General features: G+C 53.9%; 1 protein-coding gene across 1 annotated transcript; it reads left to right on the top strand.

Annotated features, from left to right (window-relative positions):
• The first annotated feature begins 8,931 nt into the window (after positions 1–8,931).
• Positions 8,932–12,200, top strand: CYTL1 (cytokine like 1). The gene is made up of 4 exons (XM_030311965.1): positions 8,932–9,081; positions 10,669–10,713; positions 10,847–10,975; positions 12,117–12,200. The coding sequence occupies exons 1-4, from the start codon at positions 8,932–8,934 to the stop codon at positions 12,198–12,200; spliced, it is 408 nt and encodes a 135-aa protein (XP_030167825.1).
• Positions 12,201–14,453: the final 2,253 nt, after the last annotated feature.

Below are 14,453 nucleotides of genomic sequence, written 5' to 3'. Positions count from 1 at the left end.
GCTCAGCCAGTTTCTGAAATGGTTTCGAAGGGGCTGGAACGCTTTCCGCCCCAGAGCTGAGTTACGCTCACTCGCTTCCTGCCTGGGCCGTGTTGGCTGCGAGGCTTCCTGAAGGGAGACAGGCCAAAGCACTCAGAGAGCTTCCCGAGGGAGGAAGCCTGACTCCACAGAAGCTGGAGGCCCCGGGAACTGGACGGCAGAGGGGGTGTGGGGGCCCAGGCCCGGCTGGTGATGCAGGCTCCTGCTGGCGATGGGGACGCGGGACTCCAAGTGGCCTGCCACGTCGGGGCAGGGGCGGGGAGTGTGTGCGCAATAAAGGGCATCGTGTATTCCTTAAGCGCCCCCGTATTCCCGGTCCTCCACTAGGCCCACATCCTTGGCCGCTTCCTGGGGTGGAGAGGGGTCCCAGCTGTACGCATGTATTGCATGCACACTGTGTTTCTGGAGCTGAAAGTCCCATAAATTAAAACCGTGGCCAACCCACACTGCTTACTCTACGGCGGGCTAAGGGCTTGGCATAGTTGACCATTTAATCCTCTCTTAGCCCTGGAGGCCACCAGCGTTGTCTACAGGCAAGGAAACAGAGAGGTCGAGTCAGGTAGCCGGAGAGTAAAAGCCACGCGGGGCACGGAGCCCCCTCTGCGAGCCAGAAACGCGCCGGGCCCCCCAGTTCTAGCGTGTGAGCCCGGAGTCGGGCCCTCCGGTTTGCGTTCAAACCTCCAAATCAAGCGGGGCCTCTCAGAGAAACGCTGAGTGGTGGGTACCAGGAGCTGGGGGGGGAGGGCCCCCTGGGGGCTCGGAGCTTGAGTCTGGGCAGCTGGGAAAGTAAGTTCTGGAGGTGGATGGCCACACCACAGTGACAAACTGCCTAATACCCCTGACCCGCTCGCTTCAAAACGGTTAAAAGGGTAAAAAAGTTACCTGAGGTAGATTTTACCACAATAGAAAAAGGTTTTTTTTCACAGGTACAGGGGAATCTAGCGGAGCTCTAGAAATGTTCGCCGCATTGCACAAGCAATGGGTCCTCCTTCATTATAAAAGGAATCATTAGCGATGGAAACTGAGGTATAGATTTTCCGTAGACCGGGAGCCCTCAATATAACCAGTTCCCTGTCTAGCTGAGTCAGTTCTGTTCATTTGTTGGGGGGGGGGGGGGAATGTGTTAAGTGAAGCATTCAGGGTCCTACCGACAAAACCACAGGGGAAAATCCGGGCCTCTGAAGGTAACACAACGTGCTCTCATACAATGTGCTGTCCTTTAGCAGCAGGGAATTTTCCAAGTGCTCTAGAGACAGCGTCTGGGGAGGGAGAGGACTCTTGAGGGAGTGTCCCCCATTGTGCCTGAATCCTCACGTCTTCCTCTGTGTGGGGGCTGAGGACATTGACAGCCGGGGGGGGGGGGGGGTCAAGTGCCTTGCAAGGCAGGGGACAGGAGCCTTATGGCCCGGGGCAGAGAGTCCCCTGGTAAGCAGTGAATCACCTCATTTGGAATGGAGAAAAATCCCAAATTCACCTTAAATGAAGTCACCCTTCATTTCTCGTGGAAATCGAGGTTCTAAGATAGGATGGGGGGCTGCCCCATGTCGCACAGCTTGTTGGCATCTCAGTAAACAATCTTCTTCCTTCTTGCCTTTTCTCTGCCCCTCAACAAATATTTACCAAGGCCCTTCTCTCGGGCGGTGGCGCAGGGAGGTGTGTAGGAACACGGATTCGAACCGGCCGGTGGACCACATGATTCATTCATTATGTGACCTTGGGCAAGTTGGTTAACCTCTCGCCTGCCAGTGTCTCATCCGTAGCATGGGGATGTGACGATTCCAGAACTGGCCTCGCAGGATTCTTACGAGGATCGCCGTGGTGTCACGACGCCCTAACACGGGCACCGGGCATTCAGCAAGCTCTGTAGCTGTCTGCTGTTGGTCGCTCCCGGGTCCCCACCGCAGGCACCATGGGACGTGGGAGGCGACAGAAGAGTTGCATCAGCTTCGCGGTTTGGCCGAGGGTCACCCTCACATCTCCAAGCCTCCTGTCCGGGCCTGGGCCCCGCCCGGGGAATACAGACAGAACCAGCTCCGCTCGGGCCACCAGGAAGCCCGCGTCTGGCAAAGACGTTGACAGAAAAAGCACCGTCAGGCAGCCAGCAGGGGGGAATATTACACGCGTGTTACTAAGTGAAAAATCATAACGCCCTACGAATTACCTTCAACAATAGTGTCCTGCTCAGTGTCTTTGCTTCCCGTTGCTGGGCAATAAATTCCCACAAAGTCGAAGGCTTAAAACAACACCCGTATTTATTAGCTCCCGGCTCAGGAGGACAGAGGCGTCTGGGTGGAATCTGCTGGGATCTCTTCACTGGGTCTCGCAGACAGGGACTCACATCTGGGGCCTCTGGGGAAGAAGCTGTCCCCAGGCTCATTCGGGTGATCGCCAGAACCCAAGTCCCCGTGGCTGTAGGTCTGAGCTTCCTGTTTGTTGTCTTTCACCCACGGCTGCCATCTGCTCCTAACGGCCACCACGTTCCTTCTCTGCCTTCAAACCAGCGATGCCAGATCCAATCCTTCCCACGCTTGGAACCTCTCTGACCTCCCCTTCGGCCACCAACCAGAGGACACTCCCCGCCTTCAGCGGGTTCATGTGATTGGATCGGTCCCGCCTGGGTAATCTTCCTTTTGATGAGCTCACAGTCTACTGGTTAGTCCCCTCCGGGACACCGACAAGACCTGTTTGGCCCTGTAACTCACCTAGCCACGGGAGTGACGCTTGGTCCTCTGCCCGGGCTCTGCCCAGGCTCCAAGGGAGGGGGTCCCTAGGTGTCGCCGGGTTTCATCGTAGGATTCTGCCCACCCACCGCGGTCGGGCTGGGCCAGGTCTTGTGTGGTAACAAGCAAGCACTAGTCCACACCACGGTGGGCTGGGCTGCCGCCCTGGGTCCTCTCCACCTCGGGGTGAGCCTGAGAGAACAGCCGCCGTCCATCTGTGACTCGGGCGGTCCCACAGCAGACAGGAAGAGTGTCACCCAGCATGGACCGGCTTCTAAAGCTCCTGCCTAGAAGTAAAGCCCATCGCGTCCTCTTCTGTGTCAATGCACACAATAACTCACATGGCCACGCGCAACTTGAAGGGGGCAGGACGCTCAGTCCCAGCGTGGGTCTGGGAGAGAGGAGCCTGGACGGGTTTGGCGGCCAGCACCCGTGACAGCCGTAAGTAGTGAGTCATGGAGAGAGAGCAATGGTCGTGAGCATCGGCGCCGTGCTGGGCACTCGGGTCGGGACTGTGTCAGCCAGAACGCTTCCATCTGCGAGACAGAGGGGAAGCCTCACTGAAGCCACCGCTAGCAAAACCCGATACTTGGTCCGTAGCCGGAAATGAGCCCGGGCAGCTCACAGAGTCCACCCAGGAATTGCAGGACTCTGCCTCTGGAACCGGATCGGGGATGTAGCTCCGTCCAGACTTTTCCTCCGTCCACCTGCCCGCTCTGCTCATGCACATTCTAGCCACACCTGCCCCTCCGGCGGAGACCCCGGCCCCAGGGCGGGAGACACAGCTGCCGCGGCCACAGTGGAAGCTTCGGTGGGATGAGAGAGAGGCTCTCTCCCCGTCCCCGCCCATCGACCCCAGGGAAGCACGTGGGTCCCGTGCCCATCACCCGCGCCCGTCACCAGCGCCAGAGCGGCGAGGTAGGAGCTGGCCCAAGACGGAGAGAAAGAGCAAGGTCTATCTAAGCAGCAAAGAAAGGAAAGATAAAGAAAAAGAGCAGCCCGGCCCCCACAGCCACCCCAGCTGCTTCATGTTTATTTAATCTTCACGGAAACTCGGCAGTAAATGTTATAAATCCCACGCGTCAGAGGCACACGAGGGATGACAAGATTTGCACACATGATGCCACTTGTTCACATCATTGCAGAAGTGAGACTGAAAGTCTGTATTACTCCAAAGCCTCTGCTCTTTCCGCTAAGCCAACCGGGACTCTCCTTAAAAGACTCCTTCTGAGTCCCTTCTGCGTAAACAGGCCCGGGGAAAACATTTGGGAGAACTTGTCCGGTACGCTGGATCCCGTTAAAATTTGATTCCATGTCTTGGAGGCTTATAGAGGGGTCTGTTGTCTAAAACATGGGATTCTTTTTATACTCACTGCCCAAAAGCCAAGCCCTGCCTTAGTGTCTGTCTTCATTCCTTCACTCGGGACCATGCGGGCCAACTTTCCTCTCGGGTTTGCCAAGATCACCAGTAACACGCTCAAAAACACATCACCGAAACAGGGGGACAAGTGTTGCTTTTAATCAAAGGAAAACTGACATCAACAGGAACGCTGGGGGTAACGTTCTGGCTAGTCGTTCAACCTACCCCCACCTCAAATACCTCCTGGCTGTCACTGCCGGGTCAGGGCAGCACGGGCGTCCCCGGATCCTGGCTTCTGACCTCAGAACGCAGGCAGGCAGCGCGGAGACCCAGAGGTGGCCCCTTTGCCAGAGAAGTGGCCTCCAACGCTAGCCTCTGAAGTTAGCATCTCAGACTCTGTTTTCTGAAGAAGCTGTCCCTGGGCACTTCCTTTTGGACGCGAGGCAACGGGGATTTGAGAACGGCCACGGCCATTTCAACCCTGGCTGCCGTCGCAGACACAGGACAGGAACATAGGGAACATTCGGGAAAGGTGCGATTCTGCATCGGAGGCAAGTAACAAGGGGGCAGGAAAACAGCGAGTTGGCTCAGGAATCTCCCACCAGCCCTGGGGCCAGGAACAAAGAGCGTTCCCCTGGTTATTACCTGCGTCACTTATCGGAATCTGCCAGTCTGAACAGCGAGAAGGAAAAGGTTACATCCTTTTTCTCTGGAAGTCCTAAAAAAGGAGCCCCAGGCTATCAAGGTGCTAGGTCACAAGACAAGCAAGGGCAGGGTCGGCTACCAGCTCCAGCCTTTCTTTAGTAGTCAGGGGCAGACGTTACATCTCTGGACAGGGATGACGTACCATGTGTCCCGCACTCTATCGGCAGCCACTTTGTGACCACACGGGGGCCTGGCTTCAGGATGGAGCAGACGATATGCGCGTCAGGAAAGGTTTAACCAAAGAGGCAGAAGACAGACATAGTAAGGGGTTCACTATAAAGAGTTGGCTGACACACTTGTGGAGGCTGGACAAGAAAGTCCAAAAGGAGTAGGGCAGGCCATCAGGAAAGGCAAAGAGGAACTCACAGGATGGGCCGAGGCTGCTTCACAGGCAGAAATTGTTCTCCTTCAGGAAAGTTCTTCTTCATTTTCCATTCTACTCTTGATATCATTCAACTGACTGAATCAGGGCCACCCAGAATATCTCGGACGATGTCCCTTCCTTAAAGCCGACTGATTATGGACTTTAATCACGTCCACGTGTATCTTCACGGAGACACCTGGTTTCGTGCTTGACTGAATAACCGGGAACAGTAGCCTCAAGAAGCTGACCCATCAGAAGGCCATCACAGCGTGGAGTAGGGAGGCAGGAAAAGATGATTCCTTAATGACGGCATGGAGTCCCTAGATCAAACCATTCCTGAGCTCCATGCTACCATCGCACTTTCCAGGTACACTCTCCAGAAATTTAGCCTTTGGCTTCTCAAGCCGTGTCTTCTGTCACGTGCCACCTACAGTCCTAACTGACCCAAGAGGGACCCAAAATAAGGAGGTGACAGCCTCATTTTGGTCAAACTTCTCAAGAAGGGCTGCTCCAGTCTGCGTATGAAACCCAGTGACACACACCAGGGTGAATAAAGGGGTGGTCGTCTCCACTTGGAGGAAGATGGTTACCGAACACGTGCTCCGTGTTGGCCCCAGGCCCCCTGCTGTGGACATAAAGACACAGTGGACACTTGCTCTGCCCATGGGGGATGGGTAAGCAGACAGACAGCAGCCAGAGAGGACAATGCCGTGGCAGAGCAGGGGAGGGTGATGGGTCTGGGGGAGATGGTCGGGCAGAGGGGACTCAGTCCAGCCTCTGTGGGTCAAGGCAGGCTTCCTGGAGAAAGCGGCACTTCAGCTGTGAATGGAAGGGTGAGAAGTAGCAAACCCGGGACACTAGGTGAGGGAACGGTGTTCCAAGAAGAGGGAGCAGCATATTTGAAAGTTAAAGGCCACTTGGGTATGGTGACTACAGACCCTTGCGACTACTAATGCCGTGTGGTTTGGAGTAAGTCACTCGGCTTCTCTGGGCCTCGGTGCCCTCAAATGACGACGGTAAAATACATACACTGACATTTGCCCTGGCCTCAGAGCAAGGCAGCACCTCCAGAGTGAGTTATCATCATCGCCACCAGGAAGAGACTGGAGAGGTGGCCGGAGACCTCAGACGGTCTTCCAGGCCTCGGGGAACCGGGGGAGCCCTTGAAACGGGCTGGCGAGAGAGGATTTCTGCTTCAGGCAGAAAGACGTGAATCATGATGCGATTGTGGGAAAAGATCCGGAAGCCACTTCCGCGGGAGACGTTTGCTCTGAAAGAGAGCCGACTCTGTCTGGAGGGGCAAGGATGGGTGCTTGAGCACAGACTGAAGAACAGGGGTGGCCTTAGGATCGGGGCGGGGCTGTTCTGCGGAAGAAGGGAAAGCAGTTTTAAGCCAAAGACGGCAGCACAGGGGAGTCATCACAACTCACCTTCACCTTGGGGAAAATCTGCATCGGCCAGAGCTGCCCCGAGCCTGGAGAGTGGCCCCAGCAGGCAATGAGTTCCCCATCCAGGGAGGTATGCAAGCAGACTCTGGAGGCGCACTTGACAGGAAGGGGGCGAAGGTGAGCTCAGCATCTGGAGCTCAGGGTGCAGGAGAAGCTTCTGATCTGCCCGAGGGGCCCCATCCACAACCGCTCGCTCACCGCGTCCTGAGTGAGACAAGGCCGGATCTCCTAGCGACATGTTTATCTGGACTTCAAACGCACTGACGACTCCTGTTTTCCAGCACACCATCCTCTCCATCTGAATGGTCCAAGGACTTGTTTGGGTGTCTGGGCTTGTTTTTCTTCCCTGCTCTGAATCTGAAGCTCATTCGATGGAACCATCCAGAAGCCCTGGAGCCTTTCAGAGCAGGCCTGGCGTCCCTGGCTGGGCCCGCTGGTCTGCCAGGGAGGCCCGCGCCGTAGGCACTCCATGCGGGGAGTGAGGGACTCCTTCATCCAGAAGAAAACCACCTCTCTGTTTGCTGCCCGCCCAGCTCCAAACCCACACAGTCCCGTCCTGTCCGGGAGGGTGCCCAAGAGACTGTCCCCAGGTCATGTCGATAAAACTGTTGAGAGAATCCACTCTCACTTGCAAAACAGGAAGGCGTGGCTGTGATCCCAGCCCAGGGCTTTCACACCGGAAAGCTAGATAAACAAGACCTCGGGCCCTCGGGCCTGGAAGGGGGGGGGGGGGGGGTGGCGCTACTCTGTGTATGGACAGGGGATGCATGGTACCGGGTCAGGATGGGATTTCTCGGGGCAGATGCTGCAGGGGGAGGTGGGGGCTTGACACCACACTCCTTTGTACCCTCCCTTGCAGCCCAAGAGCCCTGGGAGACCTACAGACACAGGCCCGGGTTCCTCATGAGCCTTGTGACCTCAACCGGTTTCATGTCCCCCGAGACCTCTGTTTCTTCGTCTGGGAAATGGGAATGGCCCCACCCACTTGAGGGACTTTCCGCGGGGCTCATGGCACTCGTGACAACAGCCCTAGGGATAGCTGTCACAGAAACGGTGTGCAGTGACGCTCGGTGTCGAGCAGGTACCTTCCTCTCTGTGACAACTCCTCTCCTTGCCTGTTCTCTGGTCCCCCTTGGGCAGCCCAAGGGCCCCAAGTGCATCTCTGACCGCGAGGATCTTGCTTCTCGCAGGAGGACAGGGCACAAAGTCCCGCCTGGACCCATTTGCTTCCAGCTTTGCCACCTCGGGCCAGTTGCTGGAATCCTCCGAGCCTCAGTTTTCCCACCTGGAAGATGGGACTGTTTTCGGCGCCCGCACCCCCACAGGGACACTCGTGTGCGTAGAGACAGTGACATTAGCTCAGCCAGTGACACCAGGTCTGTGTCCTTTATTCCTCACCGTGGGCCTCTGAGCTAGGCGCTCCTGTCATCCTCATTTCACAGACAACGGGAGGGAGGCAAGAGCCAAAACACCTGCCCAAGGGCGTCACCGGAAGTGGGCCCCTCTCCGAGGGGAGAGCTCATCCTTAACTGGGCCTCCATACAGGAGCGTCACCCGTAGAGCCTTGTCACTAAAGGAGCCCCTGCACATTCGGAGAAACCACGCTCCCCGAGGGTCTGCTCTGTACCGAGGCCTGGGCCAGGGGCTTGAAGTGCTCCCGGCTTGGGGGTGCTCACACATCCCCCCAACCACAGGCACGGGAAGAGCCCGTCCTGCAGACGCAGAGGCGCAGCCACTCCAAGGGTAAGTGACCCCCTAGGCTTCCTCTGGGCGGTCAGCGGTGGGTGGACACGTCGACACCGGGCTGCCTGACCCCAAGCCCCTGCATCACTGGTGCTCAATCCCTCACCTCCGGCCCCTCTCCCTCCCCCGGCTCTGCTCTGGTTTAACAACAGGGTCCCCACCCCAACTGCGGAGCCCGAATGCCCACCCGTCACCCCGTCACCCCGAGCGAAACTCCGTCCTTGTCTTCCTGTGCTCCCCCACCCCCTCACCAACCGGCCCTGCCTTTTCAGGAGCGCCCCTGCCAGCAGAGGAGGTGTGGGAGAGGAAGGGCCCCCCCACCCCCATCCTTTCCAGGTGTCCCCAGGCGGGCCGCTCGTCTCACAAGGCGGTGGGGGGTGGGGGGGGCTTCAGGTCTGAAAGGATCCAGTGTCCAGGGCCAGGTGGGCGTGCTCCGTGGCCTTGGCGGGGGGGGCCCACAGGAAGCGGAGGAGGTGTGGAGGACCACCCCCAAGCCGCCGCTTAAAGGGGCGCCTGCCGGCCACAGGGGCGCAGGGAGGCTGCCTTAGCACCATGACGCCCGGGCTGCTCCCACTGCTGCTGCTGCTTCTGGCCGGACCCCCCGCGGCACAGCCCGCACCCCCGACCTGCTACTCCAGGATGCTGACCCTGAGCCGGGAGGTCACGGGGGACGCCCAGCGCCTGCAGGCCATGGAGCCCTCGGTGAGTCCCCACCTGCCCTCCGCCCCCGCCAGGAGGCTCCGTGCAGACCCAGTCTCCCAAAACGTGCCTTTGGGCCAGGAAAACACACACACACACACACACACACACACACACACACACGCGCTCTTTTTCTTTTCTTTTCTGGTCAATGTTTATCTCAAGGGTTTGCATTTTATTCCCATCCTACTAAGTAAGATAACAATGGTTTGCATCTCTTGTGTTTTGACTAGAAGGGAAATCTATCCGAGACCTCACAAGGTCTTTGTTTGTAAGTTGCCAGCAACAATGAGAGGATCTGTTGTAAAATGAAATAAAAGCTCCCCAAGGAGCCTAGAGCTCCGGAGTTGAGGAGGAACACAGAACTAAGCTCATTGCCCTCACTGAGCCTGGAGATGGTGAGCGTGGGCTGAGGGGGTGACCCCCAGAACGGGTCCCTGCTGCAGGACCCTGGGCAAAGTGCTCGGCCCCTGAATCTCAGTGTGATGGGCTGTGGAGGGGAGGGGGGCGGGTAGAGAGCCCACCACCCTCTTCGGGCGATGCGAGGGTAAAGGCGTGAATGAGACAGGCTTGCGCAGTGCCCGGGGCGGGGGTCGCCCCGGGAACGTTAGTGCTGTTATCACTGCTGTTTCAACAGGCAGACCCAGGGCACAGTGGGGGCAGGAGGTTCCAGAAGAGCTGCCCAGAGCTAGAACCCGGGCCCCCTGACCACTTGTCCGGTAGAGAAACAAATGAAACCTCATTAAGAGCTTTGAAAAAATATAAAGTGTCCCTTCACCCAGCGTAAACACTTCAAACAAAATGTAATGTTTCTCAGATGTGGGATTATGATACCCTGACACCTTTTATTTTATTTTATTTTATTTTATTTTATTTTATTTTATTTTATTTTGAAACTTAAATAATGTGTATTTTTTCCCTAGTTATAAAAGGCATATATAGTAGATCCCCCCTCATCCGTGGATTTGCTTTGCGGGGTTTCAGTTACCTGCGGTCAACCGCGGTCAGCCGCGGCCCCAGAGCAGGCGATCCCCCTTCTGACGTATGGTCAGAGGGTCAGTCTATTCTAGTATGTCGCTATCATTGTTCTTTCATTAGTAGTAACTGTTAATCTCTCATTGAGCCTAATTTATAAATTAAACTTTATCTGGGCTCGTACTTATGTATTGGAAAAAAAATATGATCTATAGGGTTCAGTACTATTTACGGTTTTGTGCACCCACAGGGGTCTTGGCATATATCTCCCACGTGTATGTGGGGCCGGGGGGGAATACTGTGCTTTATAGAACAGTTGGAAAAAGCACAAAGGACAGAGAAGAAAATAAATATCACTTGCCATTCCACCACTAGCGGTAACAACTGCCATAACATTCTCGTGGATAGTATTACAGCTTTCTGACCATGCATAGGTAATCAAACCCATGCGTGTGTGTGTGTGTGTGTGTGTGTGTGTGTGTGTGTGTGTAAAATCAGATCAAGGAAGGTGTGTATGGGGTTGTATGGCTGTTGGGAGGGTGGCAGGGAGCCTTCTGTGACCAGCCGATGTTGTGTGCCCGTGGGCATCATGGTAACCCGTATCCCTTCCCGCAGGAGGCGTGTGTGAGGTACCTGCCCAGGCTATACCTGGATATACACGTAAGAGGGTCTTCCTGCCTGGGGGAGGCATGGGTTGGGGAGAGAGCCTGTGCAGAAGGGCGCAGGGGCGCACAACTCCTGTCCCTCTGGCTGCTGACTCCTCCGTGACCCTACCCCTGCTGTCCGTTCCCAGAACTACTGCGTGCTGGCCAAGCTGCGGGACTTTGTGGCTTCGCCCCAGTGCTGGAAAGTGGCCCAGGTGGATGCCTTGAAGGACAAAGTGCGGAAACTGTACACCATCATGAACTCCTTCTGCAGGAGAGTAAGTGGCACTACTGAAAATTCCTTCTCTGCTTGTGATCAGCCAAGATGCTCAGCCCAGGGCTCGTAGAAGGGGAGGGCGGGGGACGGGGGTGCTCCGGAGATGAGGAGAAAGGAGGAGAAACGTTTATGGGGTGCTTTCAGTTCACAAAGCCCTTCCTCTACCATCGTCACCCTTGGTAAGTGACGGGCACTCAGGACAAGGCCGTCCCCTCCATGAGTCACATTGGTGTGGGGACAACATCCAGGGCCATATGCTAAACCTATGAGACAGACTCGGCCAGGAGCCAAAAGGGGCAGGGATGGGAAGAAAAGGCTATGAATTTGAGGAGCTCCGAGCACTGGGGTCAGAGGAGACTTTCCAGAAGAGGGGCTTCAGATGCTCTGTGATAGGAGGCTTCTGGTAGGAGAGGGGAAGGAGGCAGAAAAATGCAGAAAACGTAGAACACCAAAGCCTGAGCACTAGACGTGGAAAGCAGAGTCGTGTGATCCCCGGGGGCACGGGCTTCCGCATCAGACAGACCTGAGCTCGGGTCCGTCTTCCTGCTTCCCAGATGGGAGCCACTCGTCCCTGCTCTCAGCCACACATTCCCCATTTGTGAACCAGAGACACAATTATGCCCACCTCACGCCATCATTGGAAGGATACTGGTAATAACGACTCCCCGACCATGGGTGCGGGTCACTGTAGGAACTCCACTGGTCCTAAGACGTTAGAGGAGTGATCACTCAGAGAATTCCTAGCACCAGGCCTGGGCCCAGGGTAAGTTCTCGGGATACATGATTAGCTATTTGGTTCCATTTGTTTGTTCGTGAATCAAAGATTTGCCATGGATTTCCTCCCCACTCCCATTTCTGTCCTCATTCCCCTCTGCCCTTGGTCTGTGGGGTGGGGTGAGGGAAGACAGGGAGAAGATACAATTATAATACAGGATTATTTATATTTCTAATGCAGTATTATATCACGTTCTTTGGGAGCGTGAAGACATGGCCGGTTCTCCTCGGGAGAATAAGGGACGGGAAGTTTTCACACAAAAAGAAATAACCGAACAGCCTTTGAAGATAACCAGGAGTCCTATTGTCGTGCATGAGCTCTGGGGCCACATTCGGTAACATTCTTGCTCATTGCACATCTTTTTCAGGATTTGGTGTTCCTCTCTGATGACTGCGATGCCTTGGAATACCCAGTCCCAGTGACCACGGTCCTGCCAGGCCATCAGAGATAGGACAATCCAGAAAGAGAGCCCAAGGGGACCACAGTTATGTCAGCTGCCCAGACTCGGTGGGCTAAAGCCATGCGCCCTGGCAGGTCTCTCTGTCACTATAGTATAAGAAACTGTCACGTCTCTCCACCTGCTGGAAAGCAAGGTGCCTGCGCCTCCCCCAGAACCTACCTTGAAGACAGAAGTCTTGCTTTCATTTCCGCCTGGTTTTGTCTTGGCCGGATGGTTAGATGCACAAGGATGTGTATTTGATCACTGAGAAGGAAAGGGGCAACCAGCTTCTCTTGTATGAACATCTAGATTGAGAGCAGGCAAAACAGTAGCTTTGTATTACTGCTTTAATGTAGTACCAGTAACATTTTTCCTTCTTGATAGGTTTCTGCGTACATGTAGCCAATCTTCTATTTCTTACCCTCTCCCACCATCAACTTTCATTTTTAAAGAAATTTCACTGCCAAATAAAGTGTATCTGCAAGCTTCATAATCACATAGTGCTGATGGGAACCACTTTTTCTTTGAAAGGTGATGAAAATCAAATAGACACTATCTTCACCGGGAGAAACACGTGTCCTGCAGTATTTGTCCAAGGTGGACATGAAATTGTTTATTTCACGGACTTTCTAAAAGTTGCCGCTCTTCGCGAGGTGCACTGTTCTCCCTCTTTCCATCAAGCATAGTGTTTCTGGGTCTGTTTCAATCCACCTGCATGAATGTCTGTCCTTAAAGCATTGAGACATGCCCACCATATATATTTGGGGGCAGACTGTACCTTGTATCATACCCACAGGTAGTGCAACGTCTGGCACTTATCACAAACACCAGGTCACTGGGTCCTTGATTGCTGCACCAGCAAGAAAAATAAACACGTGAGGTTACACGAGACTCAAAAGCTTCTGCACAGCACCGGAAACCATCAACAAAATGAAAGGCACTTATGGGATTGGGAGAAGATATTCGCAAACCATGTATCTGATAAGGGGTTCATATTCAAACTGAGGAAGGGACTTCTGTAACTCAATGGCAAAACAAAAACAAAAACAAAAACAAAACGCGAACAAGTAATCCAATTTCAAAAATGGACAAGGGACCTGAATAGACACTTCTCCAAAGGAGACATAAAATGGCCAAAACGAACCCGAAAATATGCTCACCATCACGAGTTATCAGGGAAATTCAACTCAAAACCACAAGGAGACATCACCTCATACCTCTTAGGGTGGTTTTTACCAAAAAGACAACAGGGAAGGATTGGTGGGGATGTAGAGAAAGCAGAACCTTGTACACTGTTGGTGGGAGCGTAAATGGGTGCAGCCATTAGGGAAAACAGTATGGAGGTTCCTAAAAAAATTAAAAGCAGACCCACCAGGTGACCCAGCAATTCCAGGACATATAGCTGAAAGAAACAAAATCAATATCTTGAAGAGGTATCTGCCCCATGCTGACTACTGCAAATTCACCATAGCCAAGATATGGAAACAACCTAAGTGTCCATCCATGGATGAATGCCTGAAAATGTGATGTGTGTATGTATGTATATGTACACACACACACACACACACACACACACACACACACTGAAATACTATCCAGCCATGAGAAAGGAAGGAAACTTTCCATTTGCAGCAACATGGATAGACCTTGACTTGAGGGCATTACGCTAAGAGAAATTAACCAGATAGACGAAGACAAATACTGTGTGATCTCACTTATATGTGAACTTTTTTGGGGAAGGGGGGAGCCTGAATTCATAGATAGAGTAGAATGGTAGTTACCAGGCCCTGGGGCCAGGGGGTAGATGGGGGAGATGTTGGTACAAGGCTTCAGTTACAAGATGAATGAGCTCTGGGGAATCTAATGCACGGCCTAGTGACCCTAGTTAATAATACTATATTGCATACTTGAACTTCGCTAAGAGTAGACTTAAGTATTCACACACACACACACACACACACACACACACACACAAAGTAATTCTGTCAGGTGATGGATGTGTTAATTAACTGAATTGTGGTAAATATTTTACAAAGTATAACAGATATCAAATCACCATATTATATATTTTATTTTATTTTTATTTAGACAAGAAGTCTGAGCGATGGCACAGAGTACTAGCAACAGGGATTGAACAAAGCAGGGATTTTTCACTCTATTTATTTATTTATTTGGAAGAGAGTGAGAGAGAACAGGGGAGAGGAGCAGAGGGAGAGAGAGAGAATCCCAAGCAGGCTCCATGCTGAGCGGGACTCGATCCCACAA

Source organism: Lynx canadensis, chromosome B1, assembly GCF_007474595.2.
Source record: "Lynx canadensis isolate LIC74 chromosome B1, mLynCan4.pri.v2, whole genome shotgun sequence".
Lineage (NCBI taxonomy): Eukaryota > Metazoa > Chordata > Mammalia > Carnivora > Felidae > Lynx > Lynx canadensis.
Note: the sequence above shows the minus strand (reverse complement) of the source record. Positions and strands in the feature narration are given on the sequence as shown.

Bases quoted from the DNA above. Each gene is read 5' to 3' on its own strand.
- CYTL1 (XM_030311965.1), top strand. From the start codon at position 8,932: ATGACGCCCGGGCTGCTCCCACTGCTGCTGCTGCTTCTGGCCGGACCC. The intron at 9,082-10,668 runs GTGAGTCCCCAC...CCCTTCCCGCAG, and splicing joins TGCAGGCCATGGAGCCCTCG to GAGGCGTGTGTGAGGTACCT. The intron at 10,976-12,116 runs GTAAGTGGCACT...CATCTTTTTCAG, and splicing joins TGAACTCCTTCTGCAGGAGA to GATTTGGTGTTCCTCTCTGA.